A 26544-nucleotide genomic window follows, 5' to 3' on the forward strand; every position below is an offset into this window, starting at 1 on the left:
TGTTGGCACAATCAAATGGAGAGTTGGCCATCTTTATAGTGTCCAACAATGGAGGGAGATGAATAAAAAAAAGATAAAATGAAAATGAAAAATAGGAAATATCAAAGACGGCTGCTTAATCACCGTACACGTGTATGGATAACCTTGAAATTCCAAACACAGTGGAACCTCCATTGATGAAAGGAGAGAGGCTCATGGTAAATAGAATAGGGTTGGTCATGTGGTAAATAGAATAGGCACATGGTACAAGTGCAGATAAACGTGTCGCCACATATATTTTTGTGATCCATTTTGAGAAAACAGTAGCATTTTCCTTTAACTATGAGGAAATATAACATTTAATTCTATTAAATTGATGAATCAGAAAAATCTCATATTTTGTCCTTTTTCTTCTAAAAAATTAATATTTTAATGAAATAAACACTAGCATTATGCTTTAAACATTAAAATAAATTTTCAACATTAAAGTTTTTATTAACTATATTAATGTATCATTAAGAAAATTAAATTAAATTCAAAATCAACATGATAAATTACATGAAATATTATGTAGATACGACATAATAAAAATAATTGATATATGACGTCATACGAAAATAATATGAATGCAACACAAACATATTAAAAAAGTTAAAATATATATAAAAGAACTATAGTTAATTGCACTAAAATATTAAAATTCAGGACCAAGATGATATTTTCTCTCTAAAACTCTAATAGTTGTTTAACATTTTTTAATCATAAGTTGATAGGAGGTGGCACCAATCTTAGTCATGGTTTTCACACCAATATTTCTTATTTTCCCTTTATTTTCTTATATTACACCTATGATTTTTCTTTGGTTCTTTTAGTTTTAAATAACTCTATTTTTACGGTGTATTTTTTTTGTCTTTATAATATGTTTTACTCTTTTTTTAGTATGTTTTCGGTCGTTTTACATATTTTTCGTTTATCCTTTTATCATTGTTAGATTTGACATCACCACAACTAATTAAGATAACGCTTATTTATTATCACGATGATCTTTCTTGCTTTGGACTCTCAGATTGGGTTTGGATACACAATTTGAGTTCGTTTATAGTTTTATCACATCGTTTGACTATTAGCGGTTTATCGGTGATCTTTCAATAGTTTGATTTTCTTTTGTGGTTCATTTGTCGATGAGATCAAATCTATTCGTGTCTACCTTTTGTTCGATTTTATTTGATTACATATTTTTAACTTTTTCCTTGTATGGTATGTATGATCTTAAGTGTCTAGTTTCTTGTGTTAATAATTATAAGAAAGTGTCCTATAATATATTTAGTTTACGATTATAATTGTAAACATTCATTGTAATTATGTATATTTCTTATTTTTAATAAAACTAATAACTTATATCTGTAAAAAAATAAAAGAAACTAGAGTTAATTGCACAAGAATTCTCATAATATGATATCAGTCACGGGATCCCTTATTGATTTTTTAAAAGTTAAAATTTTAAATTTTTACCATCATTTTTTAAATATTTTAAATAATTAAATTTTATAAAGTATATATTTAAAAAAACTTGATTGAAAGTTTTTAAAAACATATTTTTATATTTTTATCAATAATAATTTTAATAATAGTGAGTCAAAGTTAAAACAAATGTCCAAAAAATCAATAAGTGACAGATTTAATAGGACAAAAGTAATATTATATTAAATTGGTTATAAAGTATAAAATAATTTATATCAATCATCAAACTATCGATATAATTTTATTTTGATTCTTCAGTTAACATATCAATAAAGCTCACACTTTTCTCTTTCATTTCACGTTCCTAAAGTATTTTTTATGTTCTCAATATAGTTAGATATCGATGATTCTCCATATCTCCTTTTTATTTTCCTTTCATGCTTGGTTACTTCCATTTTCCTTTTTTTTTCTTTCAGTTGTTGCGAAGAATCCCTTCGGACTGCTCTATGGAGGACAAAGTTTCATTTTCTTTTCTTTTATTGATATTATTTTTTTTCTTTTTCTAATAATTTAAAGTAATTATAAAATAATATAGAGAAAATCGCCTCAGTGACCAAAAAAAAGTTATAATATACGATTTTAACCAACTTTTTTTGGATTTGCCAAAATGACCAACAAAATCGCAACGCGAAATAAAAATCGCAACGCGATCCCCAGAATCGCAAATCAGTTTCCAGAATCGCAAATCAGTTTCCAAAATCGCAACGCGATTCTTGAAAATCGCGATGCGATAGTACAAATTCGCATTGCGATTTTCCATAATCGCAACGCGAATATGAAAATCGCAACGCGAACACATAAATCGCAACGCGTATCCGTAAATCGCAACGTGTATCCGTAAATCGCAACGCGTATGGGTAAATCGCAATGCGTATCCGTATATCGCAACGCGTATCCGTAAATCGCAACGATAATACATAAAATCGCAACGCGTATCCGTAAATCGCAACGCGATATTTAAAGTATTTATTTTCAATTACAAAAAGAATATTAAAAAATCCCGTATCGCAACTCATAACCTAAAACCTAAAATCACAACTCATCCCATCTCCATCTCTCACTCTCTACGGCGAAGAAATCCGTCCCCATCTCCGAAGATTTCCGTCCCCATCTCCGGCGAAATCCCTCACAACCATTCACGGTCAGAAATCCCTCACAATATTCAAAATGGAAAATCAACCTCCGAGGGTTAGTTTTTTTAATTATTTTTATTTTGAAATGTTTGCATTATTGTAGGTTTTTCATATTGAAACTGATGATAAGTTTACTGGTCATTTCAATAATAATTAACCATTTCACTTAGATTTCATTTCGCGTTACGATTCTGTCGTTGCGATTTTCATTTCGCGTTGCTATTCTCTCGTTGCGATTTTCAAGTTAGTATTTGTCTTTGTCTTTGTTCTGTCTTTTGGTTGAAGTAATGCAATCCATTCAAGTTTCAATTTGCAGAAGAGTCGCAACGAGATAAATGAAAATCGCAACGAGAGAATGACTGTCGCAACGAGAGAATCGCAACGCGAAATGAAAATCGCAACGCGAAATGAAAATCGCAACGAGAGAATCGCAACGCGAAACCAAAATCGCATTGCGATTTTCATTTCGCGTTGCGATTCTCTCGTTGCGATTTTCATTTCGCGTTGCGATTCTCTCGTTGCGATTGTCATCTCGCGTTGCGATTCTCTCGTTGCGATTTTCATTTCAACCAAAAGACAAAACAGTGTTGCAAATTTTAGTTTCAAGAATAAACTACTACTTTTTATGTTTATTGTTTTTGGTATATCTTCACAGTGTAGTTTTTGGTATATCTAACTTGGTATGTTTATTGTTTTTGTAGAAATTTTTTTTCGGCTCAATTGACCTTGAGAAATAAAGTCAGCCTGGCCACTACAATTGCAAAGAAGCTTTCACCTGCTCAAAGACAATTGTTTGAGGAAACCTGCTTCGGGCCATGGCTGAGAGTACAGCATCCGGGTGGAGATGCTAATTTGACCCATTTGTGGCTTCAGACCATGACATCAAATCTACCCGACAGTATACAACGTGGTGAGGAAGAGATATGGTTTCATTTTCCACCAGCGTATACTTGCTTTGGGCGGAAGGAGTTCTGCTTAATCACTGGTCTACGATTCGGACGATGATGTAGGCCGGTACACTCGTCATATCGCCCGCCCATCATGGTTATCCGGGTTTTTTTCCGGATGAGTCAATGGAGAAGCCGAACCTACATGTCGACGACCTGAAGAAATTATTTAATAAGAAAGCTGGTTTCACTCGGATGGAAGACGTCGATGTTGTCCGAGTATGCCTTCTACTACTTGTGTATGCCGGCTTTTTAGGCAGAGAGGCCAGACAACCTATTCATCGGGAGCTAATAATATTGGTAGAGGACCTGAATGCATGGAATCTGTTTCCGTGGGGTTCGTATATATGGAAAGCTACCTGGACTAAGTTGTCGTCTGCCTTTGATGACCGCAAAAGTTTGCGGGGCGATGGGTCCAAATACACTTTGTCAGGCTTTGTTTGGGCCTTTAAGGTAAGAATTTCTATAAATGTTTCTAAAATTATAATTAATTATTTAACAATTACTAATTTTGTTATTATATTGTTTGTAGATTTGGATATCGAGGCTTTCCCAGCATGCGTACATATGCAATAAAAACGTCAAATGATATTCCCAGGGCTATTTCCTGGAAGAGGAAAACTCTGTTGGATTGGGAAGACTTAATACCATATGCCACAATAAATAATGTAAGTTAACACAAATACTTTCATATAATATAAACAAGTTATTAATAGTAGACGTTTAACTTTGTTTGAGTTTTTATATTTTAGGAGGCCAACATTCCATTACAAAGACTGACACCCACGGAGGAAGAGCTGCCACTGATTGGTGGCAAGCTAGTCAGAATTTTTTTGATGGCACGGATGATGAGCAGCATCCACTTCCTCCAATTCGAGAGCCATCACCTCACCTAGAGCCATCACCCGATCGACCCGACTATACATCTCTAGAACGAGAGCCATCACCTATCCCGTCACATCATCGAGCCTCTTCTCCACCATCACTCATGATAGGCGACCGGCAAAGATGCCACGACTCCTATCTCCCTGTTCTCCACCTCCACCTCAACGGGATGAGTCAAGGGAGTTACGTGATGAGGTCAATGCCTTGCGTGAGGAGATCGGTACTCTACGCGATAACGATGGTGCATGGCGTGTGAGGTGTCAACTTTACGTGGTGAGGTTGCCGCTCTACGTGAGATGATAGTATCGTTGCAGAATGAGGTTCATACTCTACGCAACGAGGTAAGTTTAAGATTTTCCATATTTAACTTAATGATAAATTTACTCGTAATTTCACTTAGATTAGCCATTTCACTTAGATTGCTTAGTAAATTTATTCGGTTGCTGCCAATTCTACTAAACTGTGTATTCTTTAACACTGTGAAATAGTATTTGTCTTTGTTTTGTCTTTTGGTTGAAAGTAAATTTGTTCGGTTGCTGCCAATTCTGCTAAACTGTATATTCTTTAACACTGTGAAATATATTTGTCTTTGTTTTGTCTTTTGGTTGAAAGTAAATTTGTTCGGTTGCTGCCAATTCTGCTAAACTGTGTATTCTTTAACACTGTGAAATAGTATTTGTCTTTGTTTTGTCTTTTGGTTGAAAGTAAATTTGTTCGGTTGCTGCCAATTCTGCTAAACTGTGTATTCTTTAACACTGTGAAATATATTTGTCTTTGTTTGTCTTTTGGTTGAAAGTAAATTTGTTCGGTTGCTGCCAATTCTGCTAAACTGTGTATTCTTTAACACTGTGAAATAGTATTTGTCTTTGTTTTGTCTTTTGGTTGAAAGTAAATTTATCCATTCAAGTTTCAATTTGCAGAAGAAGAAATAGTTTACTTTCGCAACACGAAACTTAAAATCGCAACGCGAAACCAAAATCGCAACGCGAAATGAAAATCGCAACGACAGAATCGCAACGCGAAACCAAAATCGCAACGACAAGATCGCAACGCGAAACCAAAATCGCATTGCGATTTTCATTTCGTTGCGATTCTTTCGTTGCGATTTTCATTTCGCATTGCGATTCTGTCGTTGCGATTTTCATTTCGCGTTGCGATTTGGTTTCGCGTTGCGATTTTAAGTTCGTGTTGCGAAAGTAAACTATTTCTTCTTCTGCAAATTGAAACTTGAATGGATTGCATTACTTCAACCAATAGACAAAACAAAGACAAATACTAACTTCAGGGTATTAGTTTGAAACATATTTTTCTTTGTTATCTGATGCATTTTGTGAACTATGATAGAATAATGACTTGGGTGAATACAATGCAAGTTTGAAACATATTGTCTTTGTTTTCACTGTTTAAATATCATGTCTGTTTATTTACTGATTTTTGTATTTAATTATTTAGCAGCCCGATAGAGTGGATGCTTTACGTCGGGTTATGCTTGCACGACGGAGTTCACGCATCAGACAGCGTGCACGTGCTATTAAGTCTCCGTACACCCCAATAGTGCGAAGACACCGCAAGAAGAAGCCCGACTCGCCTGTCATCCCTCAAGAGTCCACTCCTATCGTTGAAGAGGCCCCCCATATCATTCCTCGAGAGTCCCCTCCCACCGTTCAAGAGGCCACTGTCATCATTGAAGAGGTCCCTCCCACCATTCAAGAGCCCGATTCACATGGCGTCATATGTAGGCTTCTTGAGAAACCCTCTGTCGTGCCGGACATGATGGATTCAAGTTGGCTCTCGTATGAGTTACCGGCCAGTACCATACCGGTATCTGAAGAGGAGAGGGAACAAATACCGGACACAATTTTGGATAACACCCTTTGGGCTAAGACCGCAGTTGATTTTTATCTACATGAGCGGAGCAAGGGGTGTTTCACTGACATATGCAATCTCACCGATGATATCTTTTTGTTGCTTGAAAGGCCTTGGTGGGGCGTATTATTAGGGGTCGAAGACAATGGCTATTTCGATGGGGGGGTAAGTCTTATATTTTTCTTATATTTCAATTTGATTAATTTTTTTTTTAAATTTATGTAAGTCACTAATATATGTCTTTTTTGTAAAACAGCATATCGATGCGTGGGTGACACGTCTTCTAATAATAAGAAAACTTAAGAAAAATAAAATATACGATATACAATAATGCCGACGTCTTTTCACGCCGTTCACTTGAAGAATGCACGAGATGAATCATTTGATTTGGGCAATGGACAAGCTAAACTTTATCCTGCATGGTGGGAGGTCGATAAGGTTAGTATTTATTTTAGATTGAGTTTAAAGGTTTTATGAAATAAGTGCGCAAATGAATGAATTATTACTTATGATTGCAGGTGTTTATCCCTGTTTTGGAACGTAAACATTGGATTCTCGTCGAGCTTCAGCTCCCATCCCTTAAGACAATAGTGTATGACAGCATGATAAATTACATATCATTGGCTGATTTAAGAGATGTTATTAAGGGATGGAGCTCTCATTTGGCTAAATTCTTGGATGCGATCAATTATTGGACTCGTTCTGGAAACAAGAAGCCAAAGAAGCTCAATATTACAGTTATTAGAGACGAGACCGCGCCACAACAAACGAGCGGAGCCAGAGGAGATTGTGGTCCTCTCGTATGCTTGGCGTTGGAGCGTTTGACGACGGGAAGCATCAAGTATCTACCTCCCACCGATAGAGATAAAGCTGCAGTAGGCTTGTGGTTTCGGCATTATATGGCTAAATCGATATATACGAGACGCTGCCTACCTGCATCCGCGTTATAAAAATGTCCATAAACAATTGGTAAGTTTATATACTTATAATGAAAATGTTTGGTTAATTAACTAGAATTCAATAATTTGCGTAGAAAGTGTTGTTTGAACAAATGTTTGGTTTCTGCAGGTTAATCTCAGAAGTGAACTGCGTGAAAATGATGTCGAGCTGCAAAAGTTGATTCAATAGTTTAATTGATTGTTTTTTGATTGTTTAATTGATTTGTAAAAGTTGATTCAATAGTAGATGATCGGAAATAAGAATTATTGCTTATTTTTTGATTGTTTAATTGATTTGTAAAAGATGATTTGTAAAAGTTGATTTGTGTAATTGATGCGAACATAATTCTTATTTGTGCTTGTTTAATTGATTGAAATGTAATGGTTGATTTTGTTGATTTCAATCTGCATTATGTTGAAGGCAAAAATGACTATCGCAATGCGAAATGAAAATCGCAATGCGAAATGAAAATCGCAACGAGAGAATCGCAATGCGAAATGAAAATCGCAATGCGGAAATGAAAATCGCAATGCGTTTATAATTTCGCATTGCGATTATCTCGTTGCGATTTTCATTTCGCATTGCGATTTTCATTTCGCATTGCGATTTTCATTTCGCATTGCGATTTTCATTTCGCATTGCGATTATGTCGTTGCGATTTTCATTTCGCATTGCGATTTTCATTTCGCATTGCGATTCTCTCGTTGCGATTTTCATTTCCGCATTGCGATTTTCATGTTGGGATTTTCATTTCGCGTTGCGATTGTATTTTCCGTGTTGCGATAGTCAAATGCATGCCTAATAGTGATAACAACTGAATAACAAGAGTTGGTTAAGTCAAAATGGTTGGCCTGAGTCATTAATTCAACTGAAAATGTTAAAAGTTCACACATAAAATCCACATAATACAACGTTTGCATTTAAAAATCACCTAAGTTAACAGTCTCAAAAGGTGAAGCCAATCGTGATTGGGATTTTAAAGATGATTGCCTTTTGCTTGACACCATATGAGCTTTGGATTTTGATGAGGATCCATATTTTGGTAGAGGAAAAGATGATTTTGATGGCACTGGTGATCCACATGTCAACCTTGTATGACCACTTTCCTTGCACCGACTATATGTCGATCTCTTCTTCTCTTCACCCTTAGACGGTATACGATCGTGACTTTTTGGTCGGCCAGGTAGCCTTCTGTCCATGGCTGGTGGCAAAACTGTTTGTAAGTCATCTGGTATGTCCCACTCAGAAGGATTGGAATAGGGTAGACAATCTCGGCATAAGTCTGTCGATAAACTTCTGTAGTGTAGCAATCCATAGCGTATGCGCTTGAATCATCTTGGTTTAAATGAAGAGCAACTTTTATAACATGGCCACACGGATAACCAGATGTTTGCCATTTCATACAACTACACGTCTTTGCATTTAGATCGACTAGCCCATTTAAGTTATTATCCAGTACTTGAAACAAAGTGTTTGAACATGGTTCAACTCTCCATGACGTTGACTTCACAACACGTTTCGTTATCTTTTTTTCAGTCCATGGTGTAACACGATGTTCCAATGTTCCTGTAAATTTAAATAAACAATACTTAGTAAAATATATAAATATGATAAGTTACGAATTCAAAGAAATAATACCTGCATGGTTTCTTTTCTTGTAGTACCACTGTTGAATAGAGGCTCGAAAAAACTCCATTACATAGTAATGGGTAATTTCCGGGAATGACGACTTAGAGCGTTGATTGATTCTGCACTATTAGACGTCATGAAACCATATCTTGCTCCAAGTTGATGTACTCTTGACCATCTTTCAAACCCGACATCTTCTAGTGTTTGAGCACACTGAGGCAAAACACGTCTTAAACAATTTATATGCTTATTGAAATCCACTTCCCGATAAGCTTTTACAGCCTTCCAGTATGTCCATTTGTGCTTTTTTATACCAGCAGACCTTGATTTTAGATTTCTATACAAATGAACACCACAAAGTCCATGAAAAGCATCTGGGAAACACCTTCTAACAGCGTTGTCAATTGAGTTTGCCCTATCGGATATGATTGTCAGATTGCTAATAGGACCTATGCAATCCCTAAGATGCCCCATAAACCATGTCCATGAATCAGAGGTTTCAGATTTGCCAACCCCGTAAGCTATTGGCAATATCCCATTGTTAGCATCCATGGCTACTGCTAATAAGTTTACTCCAAGGTATCGACCTTTCAAATGTGCTCCGTCAACTATAATAACTGGGCGCATGCAAGTAATAAACGAACGAATCTACAAAATAATATACACAAGAATATAATCATTTAAATGTGAAATGCATGTAACTAACAAAAATGAGTCAACAAAATTATATTGATTTACTAACCGTAGCACCAATGGCGATAAACAGCAACTCAAAGCTTCCATCTCTATCTGTTTTGATATGAGTTACCGACCCAGGATTTTTCAGCTTTAAATTGTGACAATAAGCCGGCAGTTGGGCAAACGATGCTTCTGGCGACCCCCTCAACAATTCCAAGGCATAACATTTGGCTCTCCAAGCTTGAGAATATGATATACTAATCTTGAACCGAGCATTCATGTCAGTCATAATTTCATGTCCCCGATATACCCTGCCATTCAAAAACATTAACTCAGCCAGAAAACCACCCAACACCTTTTTGTTTGCCTGTCTATGGTGAGGAAAAACTTGGGTTCTTGAACATGTATGTTTATCAATAAAAGTCCTAACTTGAAACATTTTGCAATCTTTTATTCTCTTTGCAATCATACGCCACGTACAGTTTTTGTCAATCATACACCTTGTTTCGAACGATCTTTGCTTGATTTGTTAACTTTTAGTTGATAGCCATCTTCCACACATTTCGTATATAAAGCTATCTTCAAGTCTTCCTTTGTATCAAAACAATCATCTTTCTTGATACGAATAACTTTTGTGTAACAATCAACTGCTTTCTTTATCAACTCTTCTTCCGGTATCTGAAGTAATTCTGGCATATTCCAGTTATACGCCCGTGGCATTTTCTTTTCTTCGGGGACTTTTTCTTCTTCTTTTTCTTCTTCAGGATTATATGAATTACAGAATGGATGTTCAACATGTTCATTCACAGTCGTAACTTCCTCCTCATTATCATCAACATTACATTCTTCGGCAACGGCTGTTTCATCATCAAAATTCGGGTATTGACCAATATCAATATCATTACACGCATGGTCTGTTTCTTCTTCTGAAACATCATCAAAATCCGTGTATTGACCAATATCAAAGTCCGGATATTGACCAAGACCAAATTTCGAATACTGACTAGTACTCACAATTTTTTCTGTTGGCTCATCATCGTCTAACTGGTCAATACGAAAACCGGAATTTGGTGCTGAAAGTTGATTGGGATTTGGATTAGAGAAAGGTTGTGGGTTTTGAGAAAAACTTAGTTGATTACTACCCGCTACTGACCCAACAATACTACTTCTAGGTTCAACAACATACAATGTAACATCATCTTGTGAAACACTAATGTAAGCAATGAATCGTTCAACATCTTCATTGTCGGTTAACAAATAAACTTTACCATTTCTCTGATAAGATAGCCTAAATCCACTTAGGGGCTCTAAATTCAATTTATTTGAAACACGTAGCATTAGAGTTTCATAAGTTAACTTTTGTAAAGACAATTTTAGTTGAAGATTCATGGGTAAAGGCATATATTGTAAAACACCATGAACATTATCCCATGACCCTCCAAAACACAAATCTATCCAAACATGATCAACATTAGATGATTTCATGGTTGTAAATTAATTTACTAAACAGACGAGCTGCGAAACTAAAACCTGTTGCCGGATTGGGAAGGATGTCGTTGGATATAGGAACGGATGTCGCCGGAGAGAGTGATAGATGGAGATGGAATGAGTTGCGATTTAGGGATTTAGTTTATGATTTCAGTGTTATATACCCAAAATTTAAGTGTTGTGATTTACAGATTCTCGTTGCGATTTACGGATTATCGTTGCGATTTACAGATTCTCGTTGCGATTTACGGATTATCGTTGCGATTTACGGATACGCGTTGCGATTTACGGATTATCGTTGCGATTTACGGATACGCGTTGCGATTTACGGATACGCATTGCGATTTACGGATACGCGTTGCGATTTACGGATACACGTTGCAGTTTACGGATACGCGTTGCGATTTACGGATACGCGTTGCGATATACGGATACGCATTGCGATTTACCCATACGCGTTGCGATTTACGGATACACGTTGCGATTTACGGATACGCGTTGCGATTTATGTGTTCGCGTTGCGATTTTCATATTCGCGTTGCGATTATGGAAAATCGCAATGCGAATTTGTACTATCGCATCGCGATTTTCAAGAATCGCGTTGCGATTTTGGAAACTGATTTGCGATTCTGGGGATCGCGTTGCGATTTTTATTTCGCGTTGCGATTTTGTTGGTCATTTTGGCAAATCCAAAAAAAGTTGGTTAAAATCGTATATTATAACTTTTTTTTGGTCACTGAGGCGATTCTCTCAATAATATATGTTCATAATTTTTCTTAACTATTGATAACTTACACATATCCTACAAACGTAATTACTCAATCTCGAGAAATTTAGAAAGAATAACACCTTTCCTTTTATTATTAAGATTATTTAATTGCTCATCATATATTTTCTCCTTTGATTTTTTATTTTATTTTCCTAGACTACTGTTGAATTCTTTTTTGTTGTACTTCGGATCTTTATAGAGTTGTTTGGTGTGGTCTTATACTTTATGTTTTATATTCGATCCGGATTACATCTTAATCTGATAAAAAATTATATAAAATATAATTTTTAATGCAAACAGCTAATATAAATATATCATGAACATATAAAAATATTCAACCAAATCATTCAAATAAATTATTCAATATTTCAAAAAATAATAATAAATTATTCAAACTATACCATTATATATATATATATATATATATATATATATACTGTAGATCAAATAGATACAGAATTTGTACAAAACATTAAAAAAGTTAATAACAATAACCTAATAATAAACTATTACTCAATTAAATGGCCCAAAAGAAAAGAAATTGCTTGATCTAAAAGATATTAATCTCAAGCTTTCCATTTATTAGTTTAATCCAAATAAAAGTGTCATAGCATCTACCCTATTTTTCCTTGGTTTAATTGTCTTCAAAGTAACCCATCAGTCATTATATGTCGTAGTGATTATTTCCCACCTAGATGTGCCATAAAAGTTTGACATTCATCAATTCACTAAATCTTAATAGCATCAAAGATTTTAGGCAAAGATAAGATGTGGACTAGGGCCAAAGAATCGAAAAGTTTAAGACTCATGGATGGAAGATGAAGATTATACAATCTGAATGGTTAGTCGTTATCGTTCACCGGTCGAAACGAGATCATTTTCATTCCGTTGCACTTTATCGCATCAGTTCTCCATGTTTTTAAAAACCAAATGCACCCAAAGAAGTTGCCCATCTCAATCTTCCCAATTTTGTTCTACAACTGACATGGCTGATGTCCTTGCCGAGTAAAACATTACAGCAAACCAATCAAATGTTTGCTCTTAATTGCTCAGACTCGATTTTAAGTACTCATTCCGAGATCTTTCAAATACATGAAAAAGCCTACATATTCATGTTGAATAGGCATCCAATCCAACACTCACATTCGAGTTCGAGAATTATCAATAGATGGATTCTTAACCAAAAAAAAAAAGAAAAAGGAATTGCAATGACAATGCTATAGTAAGGAAGATGTCAAAAGATGCACACAAACTCCACACTCGCATCCATCTCCGACTAATATAGCATATCATAGACCATTTGTTAACAGTTTCAACATCACAAAGAAACATGCTTGCATTGATTGACAATTAAGAAATCACCAGATTTATCCTTATACCAAGATACTGTTGAAAACCAAAGTTGCTTTCAATGCATACACCGAAAAGTTGGAAAAAATCCCACCAAATGGATGGAAATTGTCAAAAAGTGAGCTTGATTTTGTTGAATTTATGTAATAGGTAAATGGCAAATTTAGTCATTGCAATTTAGGGTATTTATAAGATTACTCTTTAAGCTTCAACTATAAATATCATAACTCATTTAGCTTCAAAACCATCCCAAATCATTCTAGCTTTCTCTCAATACTAGAGAATTTAGAGAGTTTCTTGAGAGTTGTTTTCTCTTTTTTATCAAGAGAGAATTGTTATTTTGTTTCTCCTTGGTAGATTGAGAGATGTTGTAATTCTTATTTTCTCATAATGAAATTCTTCTACTGTTGCATGTGGTTTTTACCCTATATTATTTAGGGGTTTTCTACGTAAATTTTGTGTCTCTTTTATCTTTATTTTTATTTTTTTAAATTATCAGTTACGATTTTACTCTATCCGATAGCCGTCTTCCTCAACAATTGGTATCAGAGCCAGATTTGAGTGTGTAATATCTACTTATTGTCTTTGTGGTTGCCATCAAAAGGTGGATCCTCCAACATAAGAAAGTAAGAATGTATTACCCATTCTTTGAAGATTCTAGAGAATTATTCACGATAATAAAATAGTGGGAGCTATCCGAAATAGAAGCTATGGCAACAAAATTTGATATTGAAAAGTTCAATGGGAGAAATTTCTCATTGTGGAAATTGAATATGAATGTCATCCTGAGGAAAGACAGTTGTCTAGCAGCTATTAGTGAAAGGCCGGTAGATTTCACAGATGACAACAAATGGATCGAAATAGACGGGGAATGATATGGTAAACTTTTATCTAGCATTAGAAGATGAAGTATTGTCAATCATCGAGGAGAAGAAGGCAGCTAAGGAGATATGGTATCATCTCACCAAATTGTACGAGTCCACATCGTTGCACAATAAAATTTTCCTTAAGAGGAAATTGTACACTCTCCGGATGCCAAAATCTACTTCAGTGACGGAGCACTTAAACACACTGAACACTTTATTTTCTCAGCTTACATCCCTAAGATGTACAATAAGAGAACAAGAACGTGCTGAACTTTTACTTCAAAGTCTTCCTGATTCGTATGATCAACTCATCATTAACTTGACAAACAGTAATGTCACTAGACTAGTCTTCGATGAAGTTACAGCTGCAGTTCTACAAAAAGAAAATCGGTGCAAGAACAAGAAAGACAGACAAGTAAATCTACAACAAGCAGAAGCGTTGACAACGATGAGAGGAAGATCAACGGAACGTGGTCAAAGCAGCAATCACAAACATAGTAGATCAAAGTCGAGAAGCAAGAAGAATTTCAAGTGCTACAACTGTGGAAAGAATGATCACTTAAAGAAGGATTGTTGGAGTCTAAATAAAAACTTTAATCCACAAGGCAATACCGCAAACACGTCAGATGATGGAGATGCTCTATGCTGTGAAGCGTCAACCACCGTGGAAGGTAGAAAGAGATATGCAGATATATGGCTCATTGATTCGAGAACAACATATCACATGACCTCAAAAAGAGAATGGTTTCATCATTATGAACCTGTCTCGGGAGGATATGTGTATAGTTGCAATGATCATGCCTTAGAGATCGTTGGCGTGGGAACCATCAAATTGAAGATGTATGATGGAACAATTAAAGTTGTTCGAGATGTGCGGCACATGAAAGGCCTGAAGAAAATTTTATTATCTTATGGATTGTTGGATAATAATGCAAGCAAGATTGAAACACGAAAAGGAATCATGAAGGTGTCCCGTGGAGCGCTTGTGGTGCTGAAAGACAAAAAGATAGCTGCAAACTTGTATATGCTGAATGGACAGACTTTTCTAGAAGAAGAAGCCTCTATTGCCTCATGTAGTTCAGATTCTGCAATGCTATGACATCAGAAACTTGGACACATGTCAGAACAAGGAATGAAAGTCCTTGTGGAGCAAAAGTTACTTCCAGGCTTAACGAATGTATCACTTACTTTGTGTGAGCATTGCATAAAAAGTAAACAACACCGGTTGAAATTCAATACATCAATTTCTAGAGGTAAAAGTGTTCTAGAATTGGTTCACTCTGACATATGGCAAGCACCAGTTACATCCATAGGTGGAGCAAAATACTTTGTCTCATTTATTGATGACTACTCAGGAGATGTTGGGTGTACCCTATTAAGAAGAAGTCAGACGTGTTTTCAACTTTCAAAAACTTCAAAGCGTGGATGGAACTTGTTCTGGAAATAAGATAAAGTGTTTCAGAACAGATAATGGAGGAGAATACACAATCGAAGAATTTGATGACTTTTTCATGAAAGAATGCATCAAAAGACAGTTCACAGTGGCGAACACTCCTCAACAAAATGGAGTGGCATAGCGGATGAACAGAACCTTGTTAGAAAGAACAAGAGCAATGCTGAGGGATGCAGGCCTAGAAGAATCATTCTGGACAGAAGTAGTCAATACCACCTGTTATTTGGTGAATCGAGCTCCATCAACTGCAATAGTGTTGATGACACCAATGGAGATGTGGACTGGTAAACCAACTGATTATTCAAACCTCCATGTATTTGGAAGTATTGTGTATGTGATGTACAACTCCCAAGAAATTTCAAAGCTAGATCCAAAATCTAGGAAATGCAAATTCTTGGGGTATGGTGATGGTGTAAAGGTGTATCGCTTGTGGGATCCCACTGCCCACAAAGTGATCATTAGCAGAGATGTTATCTTTGTAGAAGATAAGCTACAAAGAAAAGAAGAATATGGTAGCTCTGAAAAATCAGAGACTACACAGATACATGTGAAAAAAGAGTTTGAACAAGGAGATTTTTCTGAAGCAGAACCAACACATGATGAACAAGAACCAGAGAGTTCTGAAGCTCCAACAACTCGTCAATCAGATCATGTTAGAAGACGTCCCTATTGGCACTCAGATTATGTTATAGAAGGTAATATTGCATATTGTCTTTTAACAGAGGACATTGAGCCATCAACATACCAGGAGGCAATAAACAGCTCAGATGTTTCATTGTGGATGATGGCGATACAAGAAGAAAGCGAAGCTCTTCATAAAAATAATACATGGGACCTTGTGCCACTACCACAAGGAAGGAAGCCAATTGGTAACAAATGGGTCATCGAAATCAAGCGAAATAGTGACGATCAAGTTGAGAGGTATCGTTCAAGACTGGTGGTCAAAGGATATGCTAAAAAAGAAGGTGTTGATTTCAATGAAATATTTTCTCCTGTGGTTCTACTAACAACAGTTTGAGTAGTTTTGGCAATGTGTGCTACATTGAACTTACATCTAGAGCAGCCAGATGTTAAAACAGTTTTTCTTCATGAAAATCTTGAAGAAGAGATATACGTGCTCCAACCTAAAGGTTTTGAAGAAAAAGAAAAGAAGAACTTGGTTTGCAGGTTGAACAAATCTCTGTACGGTCTAAAGCAGGCGCTGAAGTGTTGGTATAAGAGATTTGATTTCTTCATTATGTGCCTTGGATACAACAGACTTAATGTAGACCCTTGTGCTTATTTCAAGAGGTCTAGTGATAACGATTTTGTTATATTGTTGTTGTATGTGGATGACATGTTGGTTGCAGGACCCAACAAAGATCATATTGAAGAATTGAAGGCACAGCTGGCTAGGGAATTTGAAATGAAGGACTTAGGATCATCAAATAAGATTCTAGGGAGGCAAATTCACCGAGACAAAAGTAATAGGAATATTTGGCTTTCACAAAAGAATTACTTGTAGAAGATCTTGTCACAATTCAACATGCAAGATTGTAAGCCAATTTCTACCCCTATTCCTATTAACTTTGAATTATCCTCCAGTATGAGTCCTAGCAGTGAATAAGAGAGAATGGAGATGTCTCGAGTACCGTATGCATCAATAGTGGAAAGTTTAATGTTCGCTATGATATGCACAAGACCTGACATTGCACAAGCAGTGGGAGTGGTTAGTCGGTACATGGCGAATCCAGGCAAAGAGCATTGGAATACAGTAAAGAGGGTCCTAAGATACATCAAAGGGACCTCAAATGTTGCATTATGTTATGAATGATCAAATTTACTAATCAATGGTTATGTAGATTCTGACTATGCAGGAGATTTGGATAAAAGCAAATCTACTACAGGATATGTGTTCAAAGTTGTTGGTTGAGTTGTAAGCTGGGTTTCAAAATTGCAGTCAGTTGTGGCTACATCCACAACATAGGCAGAATATGTAGCAGCTACACAAGCCAGTAAAGAAACAATTTGGTTGAAGATGCTATTGGAGGAGTTTGGGCACAATCAATAGTATGTCTCTCTGTTTTGTGACAGTCAGAGCATCTTGCATCTAGCAAGGAATCCAACATTTCATTCAAGGACAAAACACATACGAGTTCAGTACCATTTTATTCGTGAAAAGGTAGAAGAAGGAACGGTAAATATGCAAAAGATCCATACCAAAGACAACATAGCAAATTTCATGACGAAGGCGATTAATACTGATAAATTTACTTGATATTGATCATTTTGTGGCCTGTCAGAAATGTAAGCAACATTATGGTACAAGGTAGAAAGAATGGTTTGAATATATGATTGTTCCAATCAAATCTCAAGTAGGAGATTGTTGAAAACCAAAGTTGCTTTCGGTGCATGCACCGAAAAGTTGGAAAAAATCCCACCAAATGGTTGAAAATTGTCAAAAAGTGAGCTTGATTTTGTTGAATTTATGTAATGGGTAAATGACAAATTTAGTTATTACAATTTAGGGTATTTATAAGATTAGTCCTTAAGCTTCAACTATAAATACCCTAGCTCATTTAGGTTCAAAACCATCCCAAATCATTCTAGCTTTCTCCCAATACTAGAGAATTTAGAGAGTTTCTTGAGAGTTGTTTTCTCCTTTTTATCAAGAGAGAATTGTTATTGTTTTCTCCTTGGTATATAGAGAGAGGTTGTAATTTCTATTTTCTCATAGTAAAATTCTTCTATCGTTGCCCGTGGTTTTTATCCTATATTATTTAGGGGTTTTCTACGTAAATTTTGTGTCTCTTTTATCTTCATTTTTATTTTCTCAAATTATCAGTTACAATTTTGCTCTATTCGATAACCGTCTTCCTCAACAGATACATCAAAAATTGATGCAATGATCCACATACAAACTCTAAGAACTCATAAGACAAGTAATCAATTGAGGAAGAACTGAACAAGTTCAACAACTAAATCTAGCATTTGATGAGAGTTTTACAGCACCAAGGAAAGTCTCATCTTTATCATCCTTGTAGAAGACTATTCAGTCTATATTCAGAACATTTATACTAATCACCTGCTTTTTTCTCTAAAGGCATTTTTTTTTATCAAAAACAATAGGCAGCCTAGTTTTGCCTGTAAGCTATATAATTAGCTAAAGCAATCAAGGGTGCAGATTTCTCAGGATCAAATCCTTGAAGCATCTGTAATGCATCATTCTTCAACTTCTCTGCAAACTCCCTTGATTTTTCTATCCCCGTCAACTTTGGGTAAGTGACCTTATCAGCAACCAAATCTTTCCCTGCAGTCTTCCCTAGTTCTTTGGATGACATTGTTACATCAAGAATGCCATCCACCACTTGAAACAAAAGCCCAATGTTCCTTGCGAATTTCCTCAACTTTTCCACATCATCATCACATCCACCTCCAAGAATTGCCCCCAAAACAACAGCTGCTTCGCAAAGCAGCAGTTTTGTGGACATGAATGAATTCTAAATGATCCAATCCCACATCGGTTCGCCCCTCACTTGTGATATCCACAACTTGACCAGCCACCAGCCCTTCAGCCCCGATGGATTTAGCTAATTCCCCAACTGCTCTCACGATTCTACCAGGCGTGACACCAACTGTGGCAACAGATATGTGTTCAAAAGCAAAAGCCAAAAGAGCATCCCCTGCTAATACAGCTATATCTTCACCGAAGACCTTGTGATTAGTCGGTTTCCCTCTACGGAGACCATCGTTGTCCATCGTTGTCCATGCAAGGAAGATCGTCGTGGATTAAAGACATGGTGTGGATCATTTCGACAGCACAAGCGGCCGGCATAGCCATGGATTCTTGGCCGCCAACGATGTCACAGGCGGCTAAACAAAGCACGGGACGGACCCTTTTGCCGCCTGCTAAAAGAGAGTAACGCATTGCTTCGTGGATTTTAACAGGGTCACGAAGCGAAACAGCTGAATCCATGGCTTGGTTAACTGAGTTCGCCTTGTGAACCATGTATGATTTGAAATCAAAGCTTGATATTTGAGGGTCTTGTTCTTCTTCCTTGACGGTGTCTTCTTTTGTAAGGACTGATGAAATCGAAGGAACAGATTTAAAGCATCGGTTTTGGGGGGTTGAAGATGAAAGATTCTTCAGGGGATTGAAGGGAAACGATCTGGGTAAAGGAGAAGACTTGGATCTGGAAGCTTGGTTGAAAATGGAGTAGGATTGAACCAAAGAATCCAGATTCACGGTAGCCATTTTTTTCTTTCACTCTGGGGTGCTTGAAAGATTGGGTTTTTCCTATTAAAAAGGAGGGATTTTGAGTGAAAATGGAAAGAAGTTTAAGGATTCAGCTAAAAATGGGAAATTCTAATGCCAATATCCCTTCCACTTTCCAAATACAAACGGCTCCGATTAAGAGCTTAACAAAGATGAATTGGTGGAAGGAAAATGAAAGGGAAAAAATTCAATGGCAGTGGAAGTGGATTTGCATTAGTTCTAATATCAGCCAATGAGCAGCCAACAGAACAAAGATAGGATTTTTGGATTTGGGTAACTTAGCAAAAGGTATCTTTTGTAATTCACACCATATGTATATACACACATCATAGAAATATGTAAATGTATTAAAATATGGATTCCCGTTGATTGGGCCTGCTTTCCCCCATTAGACACTTTAGATATGGCTTTGACATTTTATTAGACATATTACAGCCAAGAATCACGTTTCATGCACATCAAAACGAAATTGCTTTCGCAATTATTCTTCCACTTGCTATAACTCAACACCACATTCTTAATGTTTAATAGTTTGGTAATCATTCAATTTTTTAAAATTAATTTAAAGTTATAAAATTATAATCACCAACTAAATTAAAAAATTCATTTTAAAAATTTAGACAAAATTATAAAAATTTGAGACTAAAATTAAAAATATATACTCTTTTGTCTTATTAAAATTATCGCTCATCAATTTTTCGTCAAAGTTTTAACTTTAACTTTTACATAAAAACTATTATTGATAAAATATGACAAAACATATTTAAAAATTATTATTTAATTAATACTATAAAATTTATTTATTTATACAAAATGGTACATCAAAGTACACAAGTATAATCATGTACCAATACAAGAGCAACGGGTATGGTATTGACTATCTTATTAAAAAAAATTAAATTAAACTAAAAATCGATACACTCATTATATGGAGAGAGTAAATATGTCTTAAAGAAACTGTTCGTTCTCCAAAAAAAAAAAAAAAAAAACTTATTCTTTTGTTTACCAAGTAACCTGCAAATTGAATGATTTACATCGCTAGCACGGAATTGTACAACCAAGCAACCTGCAAAGTAGCTATTTTAACTACAACAAAATACATTGATCAACGAACTCCATCTGACCAACAATTTGACCAATCATACCTCCTCTAAAGCTGTGATGATATATCCTCGAGCATTTTCGTTAAGGAGCTTTTCCCTCAAGTCTTTCAACAGAACGACCGGCAAAAGGGTCCATCGTGCCCCTGTAAAATCCATGAAGCAATGCCTTACTCTCTTTTAGCATGCGACAAAAGGGTCCGTCCCGTTCTTTGTTTAGCCTTCTGTGACCTCGTTGGCGGCAAAGAATCCATGGCCATGCCAGCCGCTTGTGCTGTCGATATGATCCACTCCATACGACGATCTTCCTTGCTTGGACAACGATGGTTTCCTCGTTGTCTTCTCCGATCTTTGACTCGGAAATGAACCTCTTTGTAGTGTCAATTCGCAGTTTTTCTTTAGCCCTCCCATGCAACCTTCTTTTTTGATCATGACAAGGTCCTGGAATTGCGCTTCTTTTTCCTCTGGATTTCATCGATAATCTTTGAATCAAGGCCTTCTTTACTCCCAACAGCCGAATCTTTATCTTGAAACATGTATCCATGCTTGTGCTTCATCAATTTGCTCAAGATTTGAGAACAACTTTTCATTGATTTTCTCAAGAGAACAGAAAAGCATCCAAGGCTTATTTAAGCAAATTAATGAAACACAAGCAAGAGTACATCTTCAATTCGCAGAATGGGTCTCCACAAAAGATCGTCTCTCTTGTCATCGCTGGCTAATTTATATCATTACAAATCACCAAAACGTGCCGATGCCATTTAACTTTTGTGAAGAAGGGATTTCGATGAAGATTTTCTGATCAAGATTAAGAAACTAAATCGTGAAAACGATTAAGGATAAGCTTCAAAGATTTTTTAGGAGAAAATAAAACAAAATAAATAAATTTTCACATTTTTTTTTGTATAACCATTGGTTTTTGATACGTTGATCGACTAATCAGGATCGGGTACTGTAAAGGCAAGGACAATCCTCCCAACCCACTTTGCTCCATTCGTAAACGTGAAGATTCGAACCCCTGACCTTGCTTAAAGAGATTTAGTGTTTCGTCCCACTAAACAAAATTTAGAGACTATTTATATAATTTATCTTAAAACTAAACAAAAGTGATGCAATTTTTATTATAAGGATGCTGCCTATGTCTTCATTAACCAGAGAAAATGATGTTAATAACATGCAGGTCTCTCCTTTGGGGAACAAAAACTATAAGTCTTCATTATCAAATTCTTGATCTGCGATCGTCCTTGCCGGATCATCAATTGCAGGTAGCCCTCTCGGTTCAGTAGGTTCTGTTCCACCACTCACGTTTGGGTCTGCTGCCGTGGTAACTACAAGTTTTAGCATGATACAGATGAAAGTAGGACAAGAAACAAATAAGCTAGCAGTTTAAGCAGTACCCCGCTCACCTGATCAATCATTGTCATCACTGCCCGGAAAAATTGAAACTCCTTTTGGTGCGCGCTGATGAATCTTGCCTGCATAAGGAGAAGTGCACACAACTATATCTACATCTTGTTTAGGAATTGGAGGGTGACATATGAATAGGCGGCAAAAGGGCAGATATCGAAGCAAGAGCCATGTAAAACTATGGTCTAAGTTAATATAAAGGGTGTAATATACCATTCCGGCACTTGCAAAGCCCATAAGATGATCAACTCTAGATTGATGTTTCAGCAAGTTAGGGCGATGGTGGTTCTTGTAGAATTGCTTAGCCCCCTGTTTGAAACCAATTCCATACCATGAATCATGGCCGTCAAAATATGATTTTGAAAATGGTTTCAAACAAAAGCAGAAACGTAATTTGAAACAACTGCGACAATAACATATGTATAATGTATTACTTTTTGATCTATTTCGATGCTTCCACCCACCACCTCAGGAAAAAAAAGGAGATTTTGCGTTAGCTAATTTGAACAAACCACAAAGAAAACTATTATTGGATGGAAGTTCTATGTTATTCATCTAGTGTCCCCAAAAAAAACAGAGTTAATACATAACATTAGTGAATCCTAACCATAAAAAGGAATGCCTCGGAGCCATGTAGTGGCTTGTCAGAAGATCCAAAGACAAGACAGAAAAAAATATAGAAAATAATTATGAAAAAATCAGCACGTTCACTACCCTGGATTTTGACATTAATGGATATACAAACATGATTTTGAACTTACTTCAGTAAATGGAAGTTGAAGCCAGATAAGAAATGCAAGCTTGAAATGATAATAGTATGGAAACCTGAAAGAAAGAAAAATATCATATGATCACTCATTGTTAACGATCATTATTACGGTAACAGAATATTAATGTGTATCATGAATTTTAACTATAAAAATTCATGAATATTAATGTGTATCATGAATTTTATTAAGGGTAAACTAAAAAAATGATCATTAATATTTAAATTAATTTTTGTTTTCTTACTGAAATTTCAAAAGTAACAAATCGATCACTCATTGTTAACGATCATTATTACGGTAACATAATATTAATGTGGTATGTTAGTTTACTTATACGATACTGTCTGACCATACTTATTATCTTGATAACACATTCACTTCTCCTTATTTTCTTAGCAACCAAACAATCTTTTATTTTCCCTAGACCAATTCAAACAAATCTCTATCTATTTTACCAATAGATGATTTTTCTGTAATTCCTCTATCTCAACTTTCTCAAACGTGTCAACCTAAACCAATTTTCTATTTTTCAGAATTTATAATTGCTGCATTTTTTTAAAAGTGTTTGACATACACACATTCATTAATTTTATACGATTTACCATATTACCGATTCAGTGATTAAAAGTATTTTTTTTCAAAAGTTCTAAATTTAAATAAATGTATCTATGAATGTATATACATTTTAATAATTAAAAAATAAATATTATTTTATAATCGTAATAAATTATTAAAGAAAACATTTTAGCAGATTCTTACATGAGAAAAGGCTTTACATTTCGTTGTATTGAGAAGCCCGTTGTAGAAAAGTGGGCCAATTTAGGCCATCGTCGATCGCCTCCAATCACCTTAGGTCACAGACGAGCAGAGCTTAATCAGGGTTTTAGCCGAACAACAGAAAGGGGAAGAAGCCAAAGCCCAAGCAAATGACAACGCGAATCGCTCCAGGTGTTGGAGCGAACTTGCTTGGTCAACACTCCGCCGAGAGGAACCAAGACGCCACTGCTTATGTAGGCAATCTCGATCCTCAGGTTCTCCCTATTGTTCCTTTCCCTTTGTTTCTTCTGTTTCCCTTGAATTTTTTAGTTTCACAGTTTGGATCTTTTACTCACTTTGCAGATATCCGAGGAGCTATTGTGGGAATTATTTGTTCAAGCAGGTCCTGTTGGTATGTTTAATAATCCTAAGGTTTTTTTCCTTTTTCAATTTATTTTACTGTTAAAACTTCTGAGGTTTAATTTCGTTTGGAACTTGGGTTTCTTATGTGAATTGAGTTAATTGAAAATGCCTGGGTTTTTCTATCTATCATTTCAGTTAATGTTTATGTGCCGAAAGATAGAGTGACCAACTTGCATCAAGGATATGGATTTGTCGAATTCCGAAGTGAAGAAGATGCTGATTATGTAAGTCTCAGTCCTTCATGGATTTTAGCCTTCGGTTTCACTTTTTCCCTTCCTTTTCAAAGAATTAGATTTATTTGTTTGGATTTCTAGGCTATTAAGGTGCTCAACATGATTAAGCTTTATGGAAAGCCAATACGTGTAAATAAGGTATGGAATTCCGAAATTTGAACAATTTTGATTTTTTTAATCGAAAAACCATTATTTATGTTGCTTCTTATGGCTTGTTTTTTGGATTGATTTCAGGCATCTCAAGATAAAAAGAGCTTAGATGTTGGAGCAAATCTTTTTATAGGGAACCTTGATCCGGTAAGTATTAGTCTATTAGAAGTACATAGATGCTATGAAATTGTAGGTTTCCTGTTTTAACTTTGTGATTACCGGGCTATACTTACAGGATGTGGAAGAGAAACTTTTGTACGATACTTTTAGTGCATTTGGAGTCATTGTTGCAAATCCCAAGGTACTATAAATGCTCTTTTCTTTTTCATTTATTTGATGGTATGCCATTGCTTAACGAGCTCAGTTCTCTTCACATGTGAAAGCGCATATCTTCATTTTGCTTGTTTAGCACTGCTTCCTGATTTCATATATGATTAATCAACCAATGCACCTGTTAAAGAGTTTGAAGTTTGTGGTTTAAACTGAAGTGTTTGCCATTGTAACTTTATCTGTGATTGACAATGAGAATGAGATGTAGTTGAAACCTGTAAGATTGACTGAGCTGGGCGGGCGGTGTGCTTTTGTTATGAGCGGCCTGATTTTCTAAGTTAGTGTTGGCTTTGAGATGGACCAGGATGCTTATATGCCTTTTTATTATTTCTTGATTTTTGTTTATGGGGAACTGATTGATACTAAAACTGATAGAAGGTCCTAGTCTCATTCTGCTCATCTCTTGAAAGTCGTCGATTGTGGGTTCAGAAAGTGATTAAGAATTTAACTAAATATTTAAAGTAGTTCATTTTCTTTTCAAGATTATTCTGCCCTTTGATAGTGGGTTCTGATGATACTTTCTGACCTCAGATAATGAGAGATCCCGATACTGGAAATTCACGCGGTTTTGGATTTATCAGCTATGATTCTTTTGAGGCATCTGATGCTGCTATTGAGGTATGTTTGCTTTGCCACTCACATGTTATATGCTAATCGAAACGGCATCATTTGTTGCTGTTGTCACTGCTTCAATGGAATTTGAATATGTGACGTGACAATGGTCCATACATCATCGAAATTTTTTGTCTATCCCAACAAATATGTTTACTTTCTCTTTGATGTTACAGGCAATGAATGGCCAATACCTATGTAACCGTCAAATAACAGTTTCCTACGCATATAAGAAAGACACCAAAGGGGAGCGTCATGGCACCCCAGCAGGTGCGTTTTAACATTTTTCACGGCAGACAATGTTACCTTGTCCCTTTCTTTTCGCAATTATTTTTATACCGGCTGTCTTTGCCATAGCAATCTGTAGGTGGCTCTAACACTTTTCCTTGTGATACAGAGAGAGTGTTGGCCGCAAGTAATCCAAGTTCCCAGAAGAGCAGGCCCCATACTTTATTTGCAAGTGGACCTCCGTCGCTACCTACTGGTCCCCAGGCCAATGGTGGTATAGGCGCACCGGTGCCTCCACGACCTTTCCCCAATGGTACTGTTACTCCAAGCCCGATGCCAGTAGCTCGTCCACCACCCCCTCAAAATGTTCTCTACCCTCAAATGCACCTTGGCGGACAAGCACCACCTTGGCAGGGTCAACCACAGCATCTTGGACAACAATTTCCACCTCCACCTATGCAGTACAGGCCCCCTTCACCAAACATGCCACCACCTCCACAGGCAATGTCTGGTCTTCTGAGGCCTCCGCCACCAATGTCAATGGGAGCACCACATGGCTGGCCCCAACAAGCACCACCACCACAACAGCAAATGGGTGGAAGGCCTCCTATGTCTCAAATGTCAATGCCGCCGCCTCCACCACCTCCGTCTACAAGTTGAATTATCCTAGTATCTGTTTTTTCTTGATTCACCAGATGTAGTTAATTTCTTGGAATCTTTATTTGACCCTCTAAAACGTGTAAAAGGGAAGGAGTTGAATGTGTATCCTTTTTATTCTCA

The 26544-nt window shown here is 36.2% G+C and overlaps 1 protein-coding gene, 1 long non-coding RNA gene and 1 pseudogene across 2 annotated transcripts; 1 reads left to right on the plus strand and 2 right to left on the minus strand.

Moving 5' to 3' along the window:
- Positions 1-18372: 18372 nt before the first annotated feature.
- Positions 18373-19913, minus strand: LOC120125493 (annotated as a pseudogene).
- Positions 19914-22009: 2096 nt separating this feature from the next.
- On the minus strand, positions 22010-22574 carry LOC120125277. Its single transcript, XR_005516356.1, has 3 exons — positions 22479-22574; positions 22265-22333; positions 22010-22171 (listed from the first exon to the last, which is right to left on the minus strand). It is a non-coding gene; the product is annotated as an uncharacterized LOC120125277 (long non-coding RNA).
- Positions 22575-23902: 1328 nt separating this feature from the next.
- On the plus strand, positions 23903-26544 carry LOC120125254 (splicing factor 3B subunit 4-like). The gene is made up of 9 exons (XM_039143732.1): positions 23903-24063; positions 24152-24200; positions 24347-24435; positions 24526-24582; positions 24679-24741; positions 24830-24895; positions 25456-25542; positions 25713-25806; positions 25934-26544. Exons 1-9 carry the CDS (start codon positions 23959-23961, stop codon positions 26422-26424), a joined length of 1101 nt encoding a protein of 366 aa, XP_038999663.1. The 5' UTR covers positions 23903-23958; the 3' UTR covers positions 26425-26544.

Source organism: Hibiscus syriacus, unplaced genomic scaffold (genome assembly GCF_006381635.1).
Source record: "Hibiscus syriacus cultivar Baekdansim isolate YM2019G1 unplaced genomic scaffold, ASM638163v2 tig00110430_pilon, whole genome shotgun sequence".
In the NCBI taxonomy this organism is placed as follows: domain Eukaryota; kingdom Viridiplantae; phylum Streptophyta; class Magnoliopsida; order Malvales; family Malvaceae; genus Hibiscus; species Hibiscus syriacus.